The following is a 15,349-nucleotide window of genomic DNA, read 5'->3' as shown; positions in this document are numbered from 1 at the left end:
ATGGAAATCAGAGGGGCTAAAGTTGCTAGAGGTGCTAGAGTTGGGCCATTAAATGCATTCAATGGGACTTTATGGGAACCTCATCTAAATGAAGAAGATTTTTCTTTGGTTTCTCCTTATGCTGTTTAGGGCAGTGGCACATGGGAAGATTTGCCACCCACAATATTTTTTAGAAGCGTCTGAAAATGCCTCTCTGTTGCCTGTAATAGGAATCTATAGCGGTATTTCCAGATGATCCAACTGATCGCTCTTCCTTTGGAGGCATCTTTGGGTGATTTAGCAAACAGTTGGGCATACCACCAGCATTTTCAATTAATGGCAATGAAGATGCATTTTTGAGAGTCTTGTTGCCCGCAGCCACGTCTAAAAAATCGAGGGCGACAAATCTTCCCCTGTGCCACTGCCCTTATCTTCTCCTAGTTCTCCTTGGTTTATCAAACCAATGTGGTACAACTCATGAGATGCAGAACTAGACAAAGATGCAGTTAATGGATTAAAAACAGCTTTAGTCTGTTACATAAAGAGCAAATAGAATCCTTCCAGAAACCTCTTTGGCTATAGCACTGTAAAGTTATAAAAAAGCTCTATGCTTTGTGAAGACTCAAATCCTGCCTTCAGATGTATTGGTTTTCATTATTAGGCCCTGTACAACTGGGCTCAGGAACCGCTCACAGACTGTTCAAGTAAAGATATGTCCATAGATAATTCCATTAACGGTTTGTACAATTGTACAGGCGGGATAACAGAGCCTTCCTTTGTATTTTAGGTGCAACGTCAAAAAGGAGGACCGGAGGATTCTGGGATTGCAGCTGGACCGGGAGAATCATGCTTTGTTTGTTGCCTTCTCAAGCTGCATCATTAGAGTGCCCTTGAGCCGCTGTGAATTGTATGGCACGTGCCGAAGGTAAGCCCCCAACCTGATATCTTAGCCTTTGATTACTCTTTTTAAACAAGATCCATTTGTTTCTGCGTCTCTTTACATTCTGTGTTTCCTGCTAGTTTGGGAATAAGTGAATGAGAAAAAACATTTTAGCGCTCTCAGTAATAATCTCATTAATAAACTCACAAGGCAATGTGTGAATGTGTAGAACAAAGTGACTGGGGCTTCGTTTAGGCTCATTCATACACCACAGGCCTCCGACTAAGACACCAGCGCTCACAGGCTTCCCACTGAGTGTATACACCAGCGTGAATATCACACTACAAAGTAGCCTGCTTTAAGAACTGTACAAAGTCATTTTTTACATGTGCTCAAAGGGCAGAAACGTTCTAGTTGCAGAGAGGAGCAGAATATTATAATCAGTTGGGTTTGCTTTGATGTGCCATATTGTGCTGGTTTGTGTGGATGAAAGGCTGCCAGGGGTAATAAGAACAAGTATTTTATATAGTCTTCCTCCTTTCTAGGCTTTCCCTGCCTCTGATTAGCTTATATCATGTGGCACATTCAATGATGTGACTCATGCCTCACAAAAAATAAGAGATTGAGACAGTCAGAACTGTCTTTCATTGTTCCTGTGAATAACTGTACTCCAGAACCACTGGGTTCATAACACAAATACAGCCACATAACCCATCAAGCGTTCAGTTTCCAACTTGTATAATCTCATCAGGGAAAGATTATTGTCCAGGGCTTCCACAGAGCAGGACTTCTATAATAGCCAAGAAGGGTGACCTGGAGTTCTCTATGAAACCATTGTATTCGAAGGCCTACTTAACCCATAGCAAAGTAACATGAAAAGAGTTCCTAAATTCAGGAGGTGTTTTGCATATAGAACTACTACCATGTTGGCTCTGGACTTAAAAAACACATTTGAATTGAATAGTTCGTTAAAAAACTAGATACATCTCTGACTAGTGATTAGAGCAGTGAAAATAGGGCAACGCTTTCAATTACTTGGAATGCTGGTGGCTGTGGATTTTGTAAAGGTCTCTCAGGTAGCACTTTGCCATCTGTCTACTTGTTTTTGACCCACAGGAGCTGTCTGGCATCTAGAGATCCGTACTGTGTTTGGCTAAAATCCGGATCCTGTGCCAGCTACCGGAATGATATAAGGTGAGCACTGAGAGTCCATTACTAGCCATCTATTAACAGAAGAGATGGCCACGCAGAAAAGGGCAAATCATTTGAGACACCAACTTCCCTTTAAGATCCTTGGAGCTTACAGTCTAGCAAATGCTCTCTAACGAGTTTGCACTTTCTTGCGGATCATGATTCTGCATTATAGTTTGGTCCAGAAGGCTTCCTAAATACTTGGCCTTAATCGTCTCTTATCTGACTTATTGTCCCATGGGCTGAATGGTTGGATAATGTGCGATTTGTCCATCTACACATCAAAGGCAGGTGGATAGCCAAACAAGCACATGGTAGAGCACGGCCAGTTCCAGTTCTCATCTACCAATGGCCCCAGTTGTAAAGATGTGAAATCAGCTGACTAAGACATCTTGGGCTGGCTGACTGTGATGCAATGGATTCTCAGAATGGCCTGTTGAAATGCCTGCCAAGTTGTACAGATATTCAGTGCTTCCCTCAAAGTTTTGCAGGCCTCATGCACCAACAAAAAAAAAAAAGACTTTTGTGCACGGTAGCAGTGGTTTTCAGACCTTTTCAGTTCAAGCTTCCCTTTGAGGCTTCACTTGGCTCATAACATAGTCATCAATATTGGACAATATTGGTGTATCAGTTATTGAACCATAGTTCCAAGAATATCTAGGGCAGATAATTAGCTTTAACCAAACATCTTTCTGGTGTATCTTTGACCAATCTTAACTCTGGGCTTTGACCCCCTTGCCACTGTCCCATGGCACCCCGGTGTTCGAAATTTGCCGGAATAGCAGTTAGTCTGATATCTGAGCATCTGGGAAGCATGATCCTGTTTTAAAATGCTCCCCAGCACTGTTAAACTTCTGCACCTCACTAGTGGTGTCCCTCAAAAACTAATTAAAACACTAAATTTGAAAACAAGTTAAAATGTAAATAATATAAGCAAGAAATGCTGATCTAGTTACCTATTGGGTCCAGGGAAGATCAGTAAAAACCCTTGATTTCAAATATCCTAAATGCTTCCTAGTTAGTATGAGTTATATGTTGCATCTGAGATGCACAGCACCCTTAAATACTCTTAATATCTTGCTTAATATCTTGCTTTTAAATTTAGTGTTTTGTTGTCATTTTCGTTTCAGGAGTAGCTTTGAGCAGGATATTGGGCAGTCGAAAAACTGGGGCAACTGCCAAGGTGAGTGGAACCTGAATAAATACGTTTGCTTGCTTTCTGTCATGAATGTTCCCTGTTATGCAGCATATCAATTACAGAGAAGCAATATAGAAGAATTTCTCCATCTACTGGTCATTACTGGCCCTGCATCTTAAAGTAGCAAGCAACATGGCAGGTGCTTTCCCCAGAGAGTTATCATTTTTTATCTTCAGTTGTTGATAAGGAACACCTCAGCCGTCTCAATGCTGGAAGGTAGCTTGCATAATACCCAAATTGAGTGCACTCTAGGGCAAAGCCTTGGACCTAAGCTAGACCTTGTACTTCTTCAGTCCTTGAAATGGTATCCAGCTCTTCATTGAAACTATCTATTGTATCTTTTGGAGGAGAATGCCTCAGACTGTTGTCCGCAGTTGTGCTCTGATAAACGTCAGTCACTCTTTACTGCTGTACTGCAAGTTGGAGTGATATCACCCCCTCTCCATTTCTCCCCAGCAGCCTAACAACAGAACAATGGGAAGGTAACCAGATAGCAGCTCCCTAACACAAGATAACAGCTGCCTGGTAGATCTAAGAACAGCACTCATTAGTAAAATCCAGGTCCCACTGAGACACATTCAGTTACATTGAGAAGGAAAAACAGCAGCCTGCCAGAAAGCATTTCTCTCCTAAAGTGCTGGCTCTTTCTGAAAGTACATGACCAGGCAAAATGACCTGAGACGCACCTACACACCAATATTAGAACTAAAAAAATAGACTTGCTGGTTTTGTCAAAAACTCAATTTAGACTCACTTACTGTTGTTGGTACATTTTATGATATGTGGTGCAATATACAAGTTGGGTGGGGGATTATTAATAGCCATATTGGGGTATATTTATCAAAGAGTGAAGTTAGAGATCGCCACAGTCCGCTAGAATGAAATACTGGCTCCCTCCATTCATTTCTATGGGATTTTTAAAGGCGTATTTATCAAATGGTAAACTTTAAAGGAGAATTCAACCCCCATATAATAAAACCTACTACCCCCTACCCTACAGAGCCCCCCCTCCCTACTCTGCCCACACAGGTGATAACTCCATTAATTGCCCCATATCCAGTAATTACCCCTCGTTGCAGAGTAAGCGCAGCTGAGCTCACGGCCGCCATCTTCACCAATTCGTTGATCTTCGAGTCTTCTTCCAGATCTTCAACTGTTTCCGTCTCTTTCGGCACGTGCGCAGTTGTCCAGAACAGGAAGATTGCTTCAACTGCGCATGCGCCAATAAGGCACTTACTTTCCCAAGATCAACGAAGCGGTGAAGATGGTGACCGTGAGCTCCGCTTCGCTTACTCTGCAACGAGGGGTAATTACTGGACATGGGGCAATTAATGGAGTTATCACCTGTGCGGGCGGAGCAGGGAGGGGGAGTATGTACGCTAGGGGGTAGTGGGTTTTTATTATATGGAGGGTTGAATTCTCCTTTAAAAATTCCATAGGAATGAGAGAGACGGAATTTCACTCTAGCAGACTGTGTTGATCTCTAACTTCACTCTTTGATAAATATAGCCCATTGTCTTGGTGTGTTTGCCCCTGAGCGCTATAAAGGACAGTTAGTAGGAAATGCCAAGTCATGATTGGGTTATGGGATGAGCCAATCCCATGAGTGGATAAGTTTGTGTTCTTATGGAGGGGGCCCCCTTGCGCTTTGGCTCTTCTCTCTGTCGTTAAACACAGAATGAGTAGATTTATGTCGTGCTATAAACTACATGCCTGCGACAGGTTTATTGTTGCCATTTGTTTGCAGTGATTCATGGGACCCACCGTTACTCCCGTTTGTGTTTTGCTCATGGCTCATTTCCTAACGTATTTATTTTCCCTTTTAACGATCCTCAAAAAAAAAAAGTCTGCTCTTGGCAATAGCAAAGTCTGACTGTCTGGAAGGTGTTTTTATCATTGCCAGTTACTTTCTAGAATTAGATTTTCTCAATTTCACAGCCAGGAAAACAAGTGCCAAGGCCGATATTATAAATTTAGCGGTAATTTAGTTACTGGTAAATGTGTAATACCCTTAGGTTATATAACTTTTATTGGAAAGCAATGCATACCGATAGAGCTATACATGCCATTGTAAGCTTTGCCAATTTTCCAGATACCCAAGGAAACAAAAATACCTACTGCACTGCGACTGTGTATCCCACCAGGGCCGCCATTAGCAATCAAGGGGGCCCCGTACAACAAAATTTTCGGGGCCCCAAATATTTTTTTTAAAAAAACAGAAACAGAACTAGAGGGGGCGGGCCCTGGCGCAGGACGCGCAGCCGGGGCCCCCCGCCCCCCTCTGTACACCCGGAACTGGCCGGGAATATGCGGCGCGCGGACTGCCGGGGGCCCTGAGGGGGTGCGGGCCCTGGCACGCTCGCACCCCCTGCTCCCCCGGTAGTTCCGCCCCTGAAAAAAACATTGGTGGCAGGAGCCTATAGAGTATTAAAAATACTACATTGGTGGCCAGGGGATTAAAAAAAACACACATTGGTATTCAGAGGAATTGAACTTGTGGCTTCAGAACTTCAACTTCGCCTCTTTTCCTGACTTTGGGTCTTTTCGCCGCTTCAGGACTTTAATTTCAGCTGTTTCCGTGATATCGGGTCTTTTCGGCGCTTCAGGACTTCAATTCCGTCTGTTTCCGTGACTTCGGGTCTTTTTGGTGCTTCAGGAATTCATTTTCAGCTGTTTTTGTGAATTTGGGTCTTTTCAGGGCTTCAGGACTTCAATTCCGTCTGTTTTAGTGACTTTGGGTCTTTTCAGGCGCTTCAGGACTTCAATTACGGCTGCTTTCGTGGCGATGGGTCTTTTTGCCGGTTCAGGACTTTTTTTTTGGCACTTCCGAAATTCGGCTGTTCAGGACTTCGGAAGGAGGCGGCACGGCTTTGGCGCTGTCAAGGGGGACCCAGCTCTTTTGAAACGTTCAGCACTGCCAGGCCTACCTTCAGGCCCGGGTCCGGTACACTTGTGCCCCCTTAATTGCGGCCCTGTATCCCACCCCTCTCCCATCTGCACAGAAATTACTTTCCTCCATTGTATAAACGGCATTGAAGAACAAGGTGAACATTCTAATGCCTGATTTGTTTACTCATTTTAGCCCAGTAATTGTTACTGGTTGTTACTGCCAACTTTAAAAGAGAACTCCCATTTCATCCGCCCAATAAAAGAAAATGTATACATTATTAATACATTACATTAAAACAAAATCAATCGTTTTTACAGTGATGTGTAAATGTAATTGTTATTGAAATCGCTGCTTCTTTATACCGTTCTGTTCTCTGGTTCTGACTCAGGAAAAAATGTAACAGAAGTCAGCTGACTTTTGCTAAATTGTTTCAACAGAGTTAATTGTCATTTCTGTGACTCCACTGAAGGATGGGAATGGTTTATTCCATGGCATGTAACGGCCCTTGTTTTCTTTCCTTTCATGCAGACGTGGTCACCTCTTCAGGAAACGTCGACAGTGAAGGGGACTCAGCTTATGGTGAGTGACTTCCTAGTCTTTTGCTTTTAACAATATATCCCTTCCTCTCCATGTCTGTCCCACCCAAAAAAAGGCTCTCAGCTTCATCTTGGGAATGGTTTCAGCAATTAAATCTACAAGGAAATATGGGGTAGGCCGTATTGTATTACCCAGAGCAATACCATCTGTTTTTCAACCAATGTTGTTAAAAGCACAATGAACCTAAATACTAAAATGGATCTCATCTCAGTACTCATACATATAAACAATGTCCAACAACTGATCGAGTCTGAGTTGGGCTGATTGACAAATTTCCAATTAAGCTTTTAAAGATCTTAAAGGGATACTGTCATGGGGAAAAAAATTTTTTCAAAATGAATCAGTTAATAGTGCTGCTCCAGCAGAATTCTGCACTGAAATCCATTTCTCAAAAGAGCAAACAGATTTTTCTAAATTCAATTTTGAAATCTGACATGGGGCTAGGCATATTGTCAATTTCCCAGCTGCCCCAAGTCATGTGACTTGTGCTCTGATAAACTTCAATCACTCTTTACTGCTGTACTGCAAGTTGGAGTGATATCACCCCCCTCCCTTTCCCCCCCAGCAGCCAAACAACAGAACAATGGGAAGATAACCAGATAACAGCTCCCTAACACAAGATAACAGCTGCCTGGTAGATCTAAGAACAACACTCAATAGTAAAAACCCATGTCCCACTGAGACACATTCAGTTACATTGAGAAGGAAAAATAGCAGCCTGCCAGAAAGCATTTCTCTCCTAAAGTGCAGGCACAAGTCACATGACCAGGGGCAGCTGGGAAATTGACAAAATGTCTAGCCCCATGTCAGATTTCAAAATTGAATATAAAAAAATCTGTTTGCTCTTTTGAGAAATGGATTTCAGTGCAGAATTCTGCTGGAGCAGCACTATTAACTGATTCATTTTGAAAAAAATTTTTTTCCTATGACAGTATCCCTTTAAAACCACATCATAATCCATCCTACTTAGTCCAGCTCAGCCACACAAATCTCACGTACATGAATTCAGGTTGCATCACAATTTAAAGGGGATGTAAACCCAATAACACAAGTTTGCCCAATGAAAGAAAATGTTATTCTAAGCAACTTTCCAAGATACATTCATTACAAATGTTCAGTGGTTTTAAAGTTATTTGTAAATGTAACTGCAATGGAGAGTCTTTCCAAGTGTTCCTAGGTCTCCTGTTGTTCTGGCTCTTGATACAATGTAACAGAATTCAGCCAGTCACAGTAGTACTGTTACATTGTTGCCAAGTTCAGAAGCGCCAGGGCAGAGAACAGAAATGGATGCAAGGATAATAATTTAAATGGAATTATATTTACAAATAACTTTAAACCCATTGAAAATGGATAATTAATTTATATTGAGAAGTTGCTTGGAATCAAAACATCTTTCGTTAGGCAAAATTGTATTTCTTGTTTTAAATTCCCCTTTAAGAGAAAGTTGATCTTAGAAAGTACCCAGTTCCAGTTTATCCTAACAGGGCACAGCAATAATAATAATTAAGACAGGGAAATGACTGGCTTCTTAAAGGAACTGTAACCAAACAAAAGCAACCAACACCAAAAAATGAAAGTGTTTTAAAGTTATGAAATTATAATATACTGATGTGCAACACTGGTACAACTGGTGTGTTTGTTTCAGAAACTCTACAACAGTTTGTATAAACAAGCTGCTGTGTAGCCATGGGGGCAGCCATTCAAGCACAGGATACACAGTAGATAACAGATAAGTACTACTATAGTTTATATAAACAAGCTGCTGTGTAGCCATGGGGGCAGCCATTCAAGCACAGGATACACAGTAGATAACAGATAAGTACTACTATAGTTTATATAAACAAGCTGCTGTGTAGCCATGGGGGCAGCCATTCAAGCACAGGATACACAGTAGATAACAGATAAGTACTACTATAGTTTATATAAACAAGCTGCTGTGTAGCCATGGGGGCAGCCATTCAAGCACAGTATACACAGTAGATAACAGATAAGTACTACAATAGTTTATATAAACAAGCTGCTGTGTAACCATGGGGACAGCCATTCAAGCACAGGATACACAGTAGATAACAGATAAGTACTACTATAGTTTATATAAACAAGCTGATGTGTAGCCATGGGGGCAGCCATTCAAGCACAGGATACACAGTAGATAACATATAAGTACTACTATAGTTTATATAAACAAGCTGCTGTGTAGCCATGGGGGCAGCCATTCAAGCACATGATACACAGTAGATAACAGATAAGTACTACTATAGTTTAAATAAACAAGTTGCTGTGTAGCCATGGAGGCAGTCATTCAAAGATGAAAAAGGAGAAAAGGCACAGGTTACACAGCCGATAATAGATAAACTCTCTCTGTAGCAGGGCCGGAACTAGGGGTAGGCAGAGTAGGCACGTGCTGGAGGGGCGCCAGGCACGCACCTTCTCTGCCTCTGCTATCCCCCAGTCCGGTCCCTGCACTGGCCGATGTATGCGTGTGCGCTTTTGCGCATGCGCAAAAAATACTAGTGCGCATGCGCGAAAAACGGAAGTGTGCATGCGCACTCTTGTTTTTTCGCGCATGCGCATTTGTGTCTTTTCGCGCATGCGCACTCAGGTATTGGGCGCTTTGCCGGGACAGGCTGCCTGGGGCGCCTGCCCTTGTTGGCCCGGCACTGCTCTGTAGTATACTATGGGTTTCTACAGAGCTCATCTGTGATCTACTGTGTATCCTGTGCTTGAAAAAATAGTTGCATTGCCTGTGGGAGCTGACATTTCACCCATTTACACTTCACTTTGAAGCCTAAGGCATGCTGGGGACTGTCCTTTGTTGGTATCTGTAGGTCAGAGAGAAGTTCATTAGGGTGAAAATAAAGCCTATTTGTATTTCCAATGATATTAATTGCTCTAACTGTATTGTAATCTCACCAGATAATTCTGGTGAGATCTGCCTTCTTCATATAACCCAGTAGTACAACCCGATTGGCCGTACTTTTATTCACAAGTTAAATCATGGAAACCTCCCCATATTATGTAACCCAATAGTACAACCTGATTGGCCGTGTATTGCTCTTATTCCTGGTTTTAGCTAACTGGCTAATTCCTGCAACCTCCCTTCTTATATAACGCAACATTACAACCTGGTTGGCCATATAAAAGTCAATATTACAACCTGGTTGGCCATATAAAACGCAATATCATAACCTTGTTGGCCATATAAAACTCAATATTACAACCGGGTTGGTCATATACAACTCAATATTACAACCTGGTTGGCCATATAAAACTCAATATTACAACCTGATAGGCCATATAAAACTCAATATTACAGCTTGATAGGCCATATAAAACTCAATATTACAACCTGATAGGCCATCCTCTTCCTGGTTAGGACTTACAAGATGATTCCTGCAACCTCCCTTCCTTATATCACCCAGTTGTAGAACCTGACTGCCCATACTTTTGATTATACAGGGATGTCTGGTATTTCTGGTGTCCGTGTAAGCAGCAATACGTTTGGGAAATATAATTTTCAGTGCTGTAGATGGAAAATGCAAAATGCCACAAGCAAATTAGATATTTTTACGAGGATTTTTCATTCCTGTATATTCTTCACATCGAAACGATTTAACGAGAAGCTAAACCATTCGGGTTGCCGTGCCTGTGACTTAGCCTTTATGTTCATTACCGACACTAACATTTCAAGATTATCAGCCCCATTACTGCTTGTCTGGCTAAATTAATACTCAGGAGGAGCGAAATGAGAGATTGGATCGGAGGAAATCATAAAAATAAAGAGAATACTTTAATTAGGACTTTGACGTTATCCTCTCGTTAATATTACCGGTATATTTTAACTCTTGTATAGTCCGAAGTGCCTCTGTAGGATTGAATTGAGAGAGAAATACGATTGGAGATCTCCAGTGTATGGATATTTCAAGCTGTAGAAAGACATTAGAGGAGATGGGAAATCATTTGTTTGGAGGCTGTATCTGTCCCGGCATATTCATAATACTGAGGGACTGAGTTTGTCTCTACAGACAGAGAAGTCCTTGATAGATAACAGGCCTGGTTATGTGGAACACCAGCAGCTGGAGAACATTCATTGCCTCTTCAACATGGTTATTGTGCAGGAGGCGTTTCAACGATTAGAGCAGAGAACATCAGCATTAACTGGGTTGCAGGGCACTGGCTGAATTACACTCAAGCAAAAACACCTCGATATGAGGAACCCCTCACATAAACTACTTGTTACAGGCTCCTCCCACTTACCCATCATTCTATGTGTGTGTGTCACATGGTATCAGTGAATCAGTGAGGGCAAAACACACCTAGATATGAGGAACCCCTCACATAAACTACTTGTTACAGGCCCCTCCCACTTACCCATCATTCTATGTGTGTGTGTCACATGGTATCAGTGAATCAGTGAGGGCAAAACACACCTAGATATGAGGAACCCCTCACATAAACTACTTGTTACAGGCTCCTCCCACTTACCCATCATTCTATGTGTGTGTGTCACATGGTATCAGTGAATCAGTGAGGGCAAAACACACGTAGATATGAGGAACCCCTCACATAAACTACTTGTTACAGGCTCCTCCCACTTACCCATCATTCTATGTGTGTGTGTCACATGGTATCAGTTAATCAGTGAGGGCAAAACACACGTAAATATGAGGAATCCCTCAATTCCTCACAGAGATGCATTTTATTTCTTTGACTGGAAATTAAAAAGAGCTTTTCAGAATTAATTAATTTATCGTGTCGTCCGTGTCTCTTTGGGTGATAGGCGAGTGGTAACACGACGGCCCATCTCTGGAGACAGGGGCATCTTAATTAAAAATGTGGCACTGGGAGACTAAAATGTCTGCAACCCGCGCGCACATATTACACAAATGCGTTGCTGTGGTAACACAATCCAGGGCACAAATCACAGAGCGCCTGTACATTTGTTCAGAGGATTTTGTTTTAGTCAGGAATGCTGATATGATGGAAATATCTACTCGATGCCGTTTGCTCGTGTGCTTTTTGTCAGTATAAAGAAAGAAATTCCCGACCTGCTGCTTTTTAATCTTATGCTCCCATTAGGAGGCGGTTATTGTAATATTTAGAATATGAGTGCAAAGCAGCCGGGACCCGGTGATACTTTCTATATTACCATGGTAACTCCACACGCCAGAAATTAGGAACTGGTGGATATTTCTTTTTTTGTCACGGAGGAGGGTAGGGCATGTTATCCAGACAATAAGTAGTATTTCAAATACAAAATGATAGAATTGTGAGCCTGGCCCCCTTGTTAAGCTCTGGCGGAGCAGGAAAGCGAATCCTGATGTTTAGATCTAAACTGTAATTCTGATGAGAGCGAGGAAGCACGCGTTTATGTCTCCGGGGATGCACTTCAGTGTGTGGGAATTTACAGGTCCCTAATTGTTTGTACAACGTCCTACTGCAACGGCGCTACTAGTGGAACTGGCGATTGTCTGCTATTGTATTTTACAAACGAGTAGGAAGGGACATCTTTTAAGGACGCAACACATAGCGTGCAGGGGGGTGGTCCAGGAAACCCAAAAACCAACTGACCCAGTTATATCATGGATAGGATTTTTTTTATTTATAAACTCACCTTATACTTATTATAAATATTCAACATATTAAAAACAATTCATAGATCACGAAACAAAGAAAATCCCATAAACCCATAGCCCACAGAGTCCATCCCTCTGTCTTTTGGCCACTTTTCACCAAACCCACCAAATCAAAGGCCAGTTTGCAAAGTCTTGATCTGTCCATAAGTCCTTCTTTCCCCGACCATCAGGGTCAGAATGGGCCGGCGCGACACGGGGAAAATACCCAGTGGGCCCCTGTCTCTTGTGGGCCCCGCAGGCCCAGATCCGCACCCTGCGCCTCTTCTTCTCTTCCGGCCACAACCAAGAGGTCACGCATGCGGCGGGAGGTGTGAACTCTCGCACATATGCGCACACGCGCCGGGGGGCAGAGGGGGGCCCTGAGGAAGCAGCCCCAGTGGGCCCCCAGTCCGACCCTGCCCACCATCAACCCAAATGAACATCCGAGAAAAGTCTTTCCTGGACCAACCTCTTCCAAATACCATAATCCAACAAAAAAATAAAAAACAAAACATCACACATTCCTTCATATTCAGATCTGAATTGATTCTCCAAGTCTACAGAGAAGCTACACCTCCAGCCTATAGAAAAAGAGAGGAGCAGTATCAGTGCCCAGGGAGCCATATAAATCCAGTTGGTATATACCATGTTCATGAAGATGAAAGAGTAAGGTGCACCCCTCGCCATAGGTTCTGATTTGAGAGCGATATCATGGATAGGAACTGATAACTGGCTAATATGAGAGACTGGTGCTAGTATATGCACACTTGGGGCACTTGGGGCAAATGCTTTGTGTGTTGTGTTTATGATGGCAATATTATGTAGTCCTTTTTTTTTTTTTTTTTTTTTTTTTTTAAACCAAGTTTTCTGAACTTGAATTTTCAAGATTTTTCAATCAAAAAAAAACTTGACGTTTCAAATGGAAGATTCAGCAGCTTAAACACGGGAAGTGTATATTCCAGGTCAATGAAGCCTGATCGTTTTCAGGCAGTTAAGGGTGTAGGTCAGTAACCAGGGACACATAGAAGTCACTAGGGGAAGGAAGTCAGAAATGGATACAGTGATGATGTAAAACACAATTATCAGGATCTGAGGAACGGCAGACCTAATGATGGTCATACACAGGTCATCCTACTTTCTAGTCCATGGGCCAAGCAGACGAGTGGCCATTCACATGCACTTTTCATTGCTACATTTGTTGGGCCCGAACGCCTGAATGATCAGAACCACAGGAAGGGAACACAAGCTTGAGCTCCTGCAGGCTTGGCCTCTAGGCTCTGTAACTGCTCTACAAATGCGCTAGGAACACAGCACCATACTTATGGAATTTTACATGGACTTTGAGTTCATATATATTCCACAGGAGGAGTTGTGGTTCAGTAGGTCTCCATTTTGATAGCAGTCTAAGCCTATCTATATTGCTATGGGGTCCTTCATCTATATTTCAGTCTGTGCACCCTTTATAAGTGTATCTTTTTCTGGTTACTTTGCCTACTTACCCATCGTTCTTTTTGTGTCCCATGGTACCAGTGAAGCCAGAACACACCTAGCTTGGAAGAACACCTCATACAAACTATTTGTCATTACCCATCTGTGCATTTTCCCAATCATCACCTCTTACTCTGGGTTAAATACTGATTGTCCTGTGGATTTACCCAAGATGAATGTGTACAGCCATGCTGAAATGAGTTGAAGCCATATCCTCCCTCCCCCTTGACCCACTCACCCAATCACCTTCCCACTTACTGATATTGTGACTTGTATATCTATATTTCATGATCTTTTATTTGTCAATGGTAATGCAGGGAAAGCCCCGCCCAGCAGTGACAGCGCCATTGCCAGTCTCGCCTCCCTTGGGCATGTGACTCGCCTGGGCTATTCCCCGCCAGGCGTGACATCTGACGGTTTTTACCAACTCTCTGCCTGGCACACTCTTAAAACCCAGGGTAAGAGGGGCATTTGTTGGTCAACCAACCATGTAGGGCTCTCAAACTGATTTAACTAAAAGGCAGAGCTCACCTTTCTGGTATGTTGCAGTTGGCAATAGTCTAAACAGTGTTACAGTTGGTCTTCATTTTTTTTAAATTTATCTCCAGACTCAGAGAGCTATCTGGTTGCACTCAGAAAGCAGATTGTTGGTGAGACATTGACTTTGGTGACATTGTGAATTAAATTTTCTTTATCTGTCTAGGCCCTCTCTAGTTTGTCCTTCATTTAAAAAAATATCTGGTTGCTGGGGGTCAGCTGCCAAATCGAAAGAATTTATTTATCTGAACACCTTAAAAATGAAAACCAACTGCAAAATGTCTTAGACGGCCACACTTAGTATCATACTAATTGTAAGGTGAACTTGGTATTTAGGTTCATGGCACCTGGAGTGTATTCTTCTATGTATTTCAGTTGACCCAACACCAAAAAACTGAATTACGTCCATGGAGAATATGTCCCATGTGCCACAGGCCTAGGCTGCAGGTTAGTGATAGTTCGCCCAAACCCTCCTCCACCATCCCCTGCTTAAGGTGTACCAGTCCGCACATCTGCTTCCATCACTCTCTGCTAAATACGCGTTCCTTGGCTGCAAGAAAGCATGTTGAAGGCATGCATGATATCCCGCGACGCTCATTATTGTGGTGATTGTGTTTGTACTTCACTTGTTGGCCTCATTCATTGGGATCAATGCTATGATTATTGCTGTATATTTTAGAGGGCACATCTGCTGGCTATCACAGTGGACTTGGCATCTTTATTGATCAACACCCAGACCTTTAAATATAAGGGGCAGTCATGCCAAAGTTGACCCCTAACGTGGTGATGGTGTTGGTATGGGTTGTCTTCAAGAATTCAGCTAGTTTGAGCAGGCTAGTCTGACCTGCAGTCAGAAATTCATTAGTAATTAGATGTCCATTGAGACCTTTCAATGTTATATGTACAGGAATATTGTGAGCTGGTACCTAAGCTTGGGTAATACCAAAGCATGTGCCGTAAATAAGCAGAAAAAG

At 42.5% G+C, this 15,349-nt stretch overlaps 1 protein-coding gene across 3 annotated transcripts in view; it reads left to right on the top strand.

Annotated features, from left to right (window-relative positions):
* The window catches only part of sema6c.S (semaphorin 6C S homeolog), a 128,996-nt gene that overhangs the window by 103,934 nt on the left and 9,713 nt on the right, over nucleotides 1-15,349 (top strand). For 2 of the 3 annotated variants that reach the window (XM_041574504.1, XM_018233508.2), the window contains 5 exons: nucleotides 767-904; nucleotides 1,976-2,053; nucleotides 3,181-3,233; nucleotides 6,667-6,717; nucleotides 14,156-14,296. In XM_041574504.1, the coding sequence (XP_041430438.1) occupies nucleotides 767-904; nucleotides 1,976-2,053; nucleotides 3,181-3,233; nucleotides 6,667-6,717; nucleotides 14,156-14,296 (461 nt within the window). The remainder of the gene's footprint in view (nucleotides 1-766; nucleotides 905-1,975; nucleotides 2,054-3,180; nucleotides 3,234-6,666; nucleotides 6,718-14,155; nucleotides 14,297-15,349) is intronic. The other variant, XM_018233507.2, reaches the window with a different exon arrangement.

This window comes from Xenopus laevis, chromosome 8S (genome assembly GCF_017654675.1).
Source record: "Xenopus laevis strain J_2021 chromosome 8S, Xenopus_laevis_v10.1, whole genome shotgun sequence".
NCBI classification, from domain to species: Eukaryota; Metazoa; Chordata; class Amphibia; order Anura; family Pipidae; genus Xenopus; species Xenopus laevis.
This window is presented reverse-complemented; position numbering and strand designations above follow the sequence as displayed.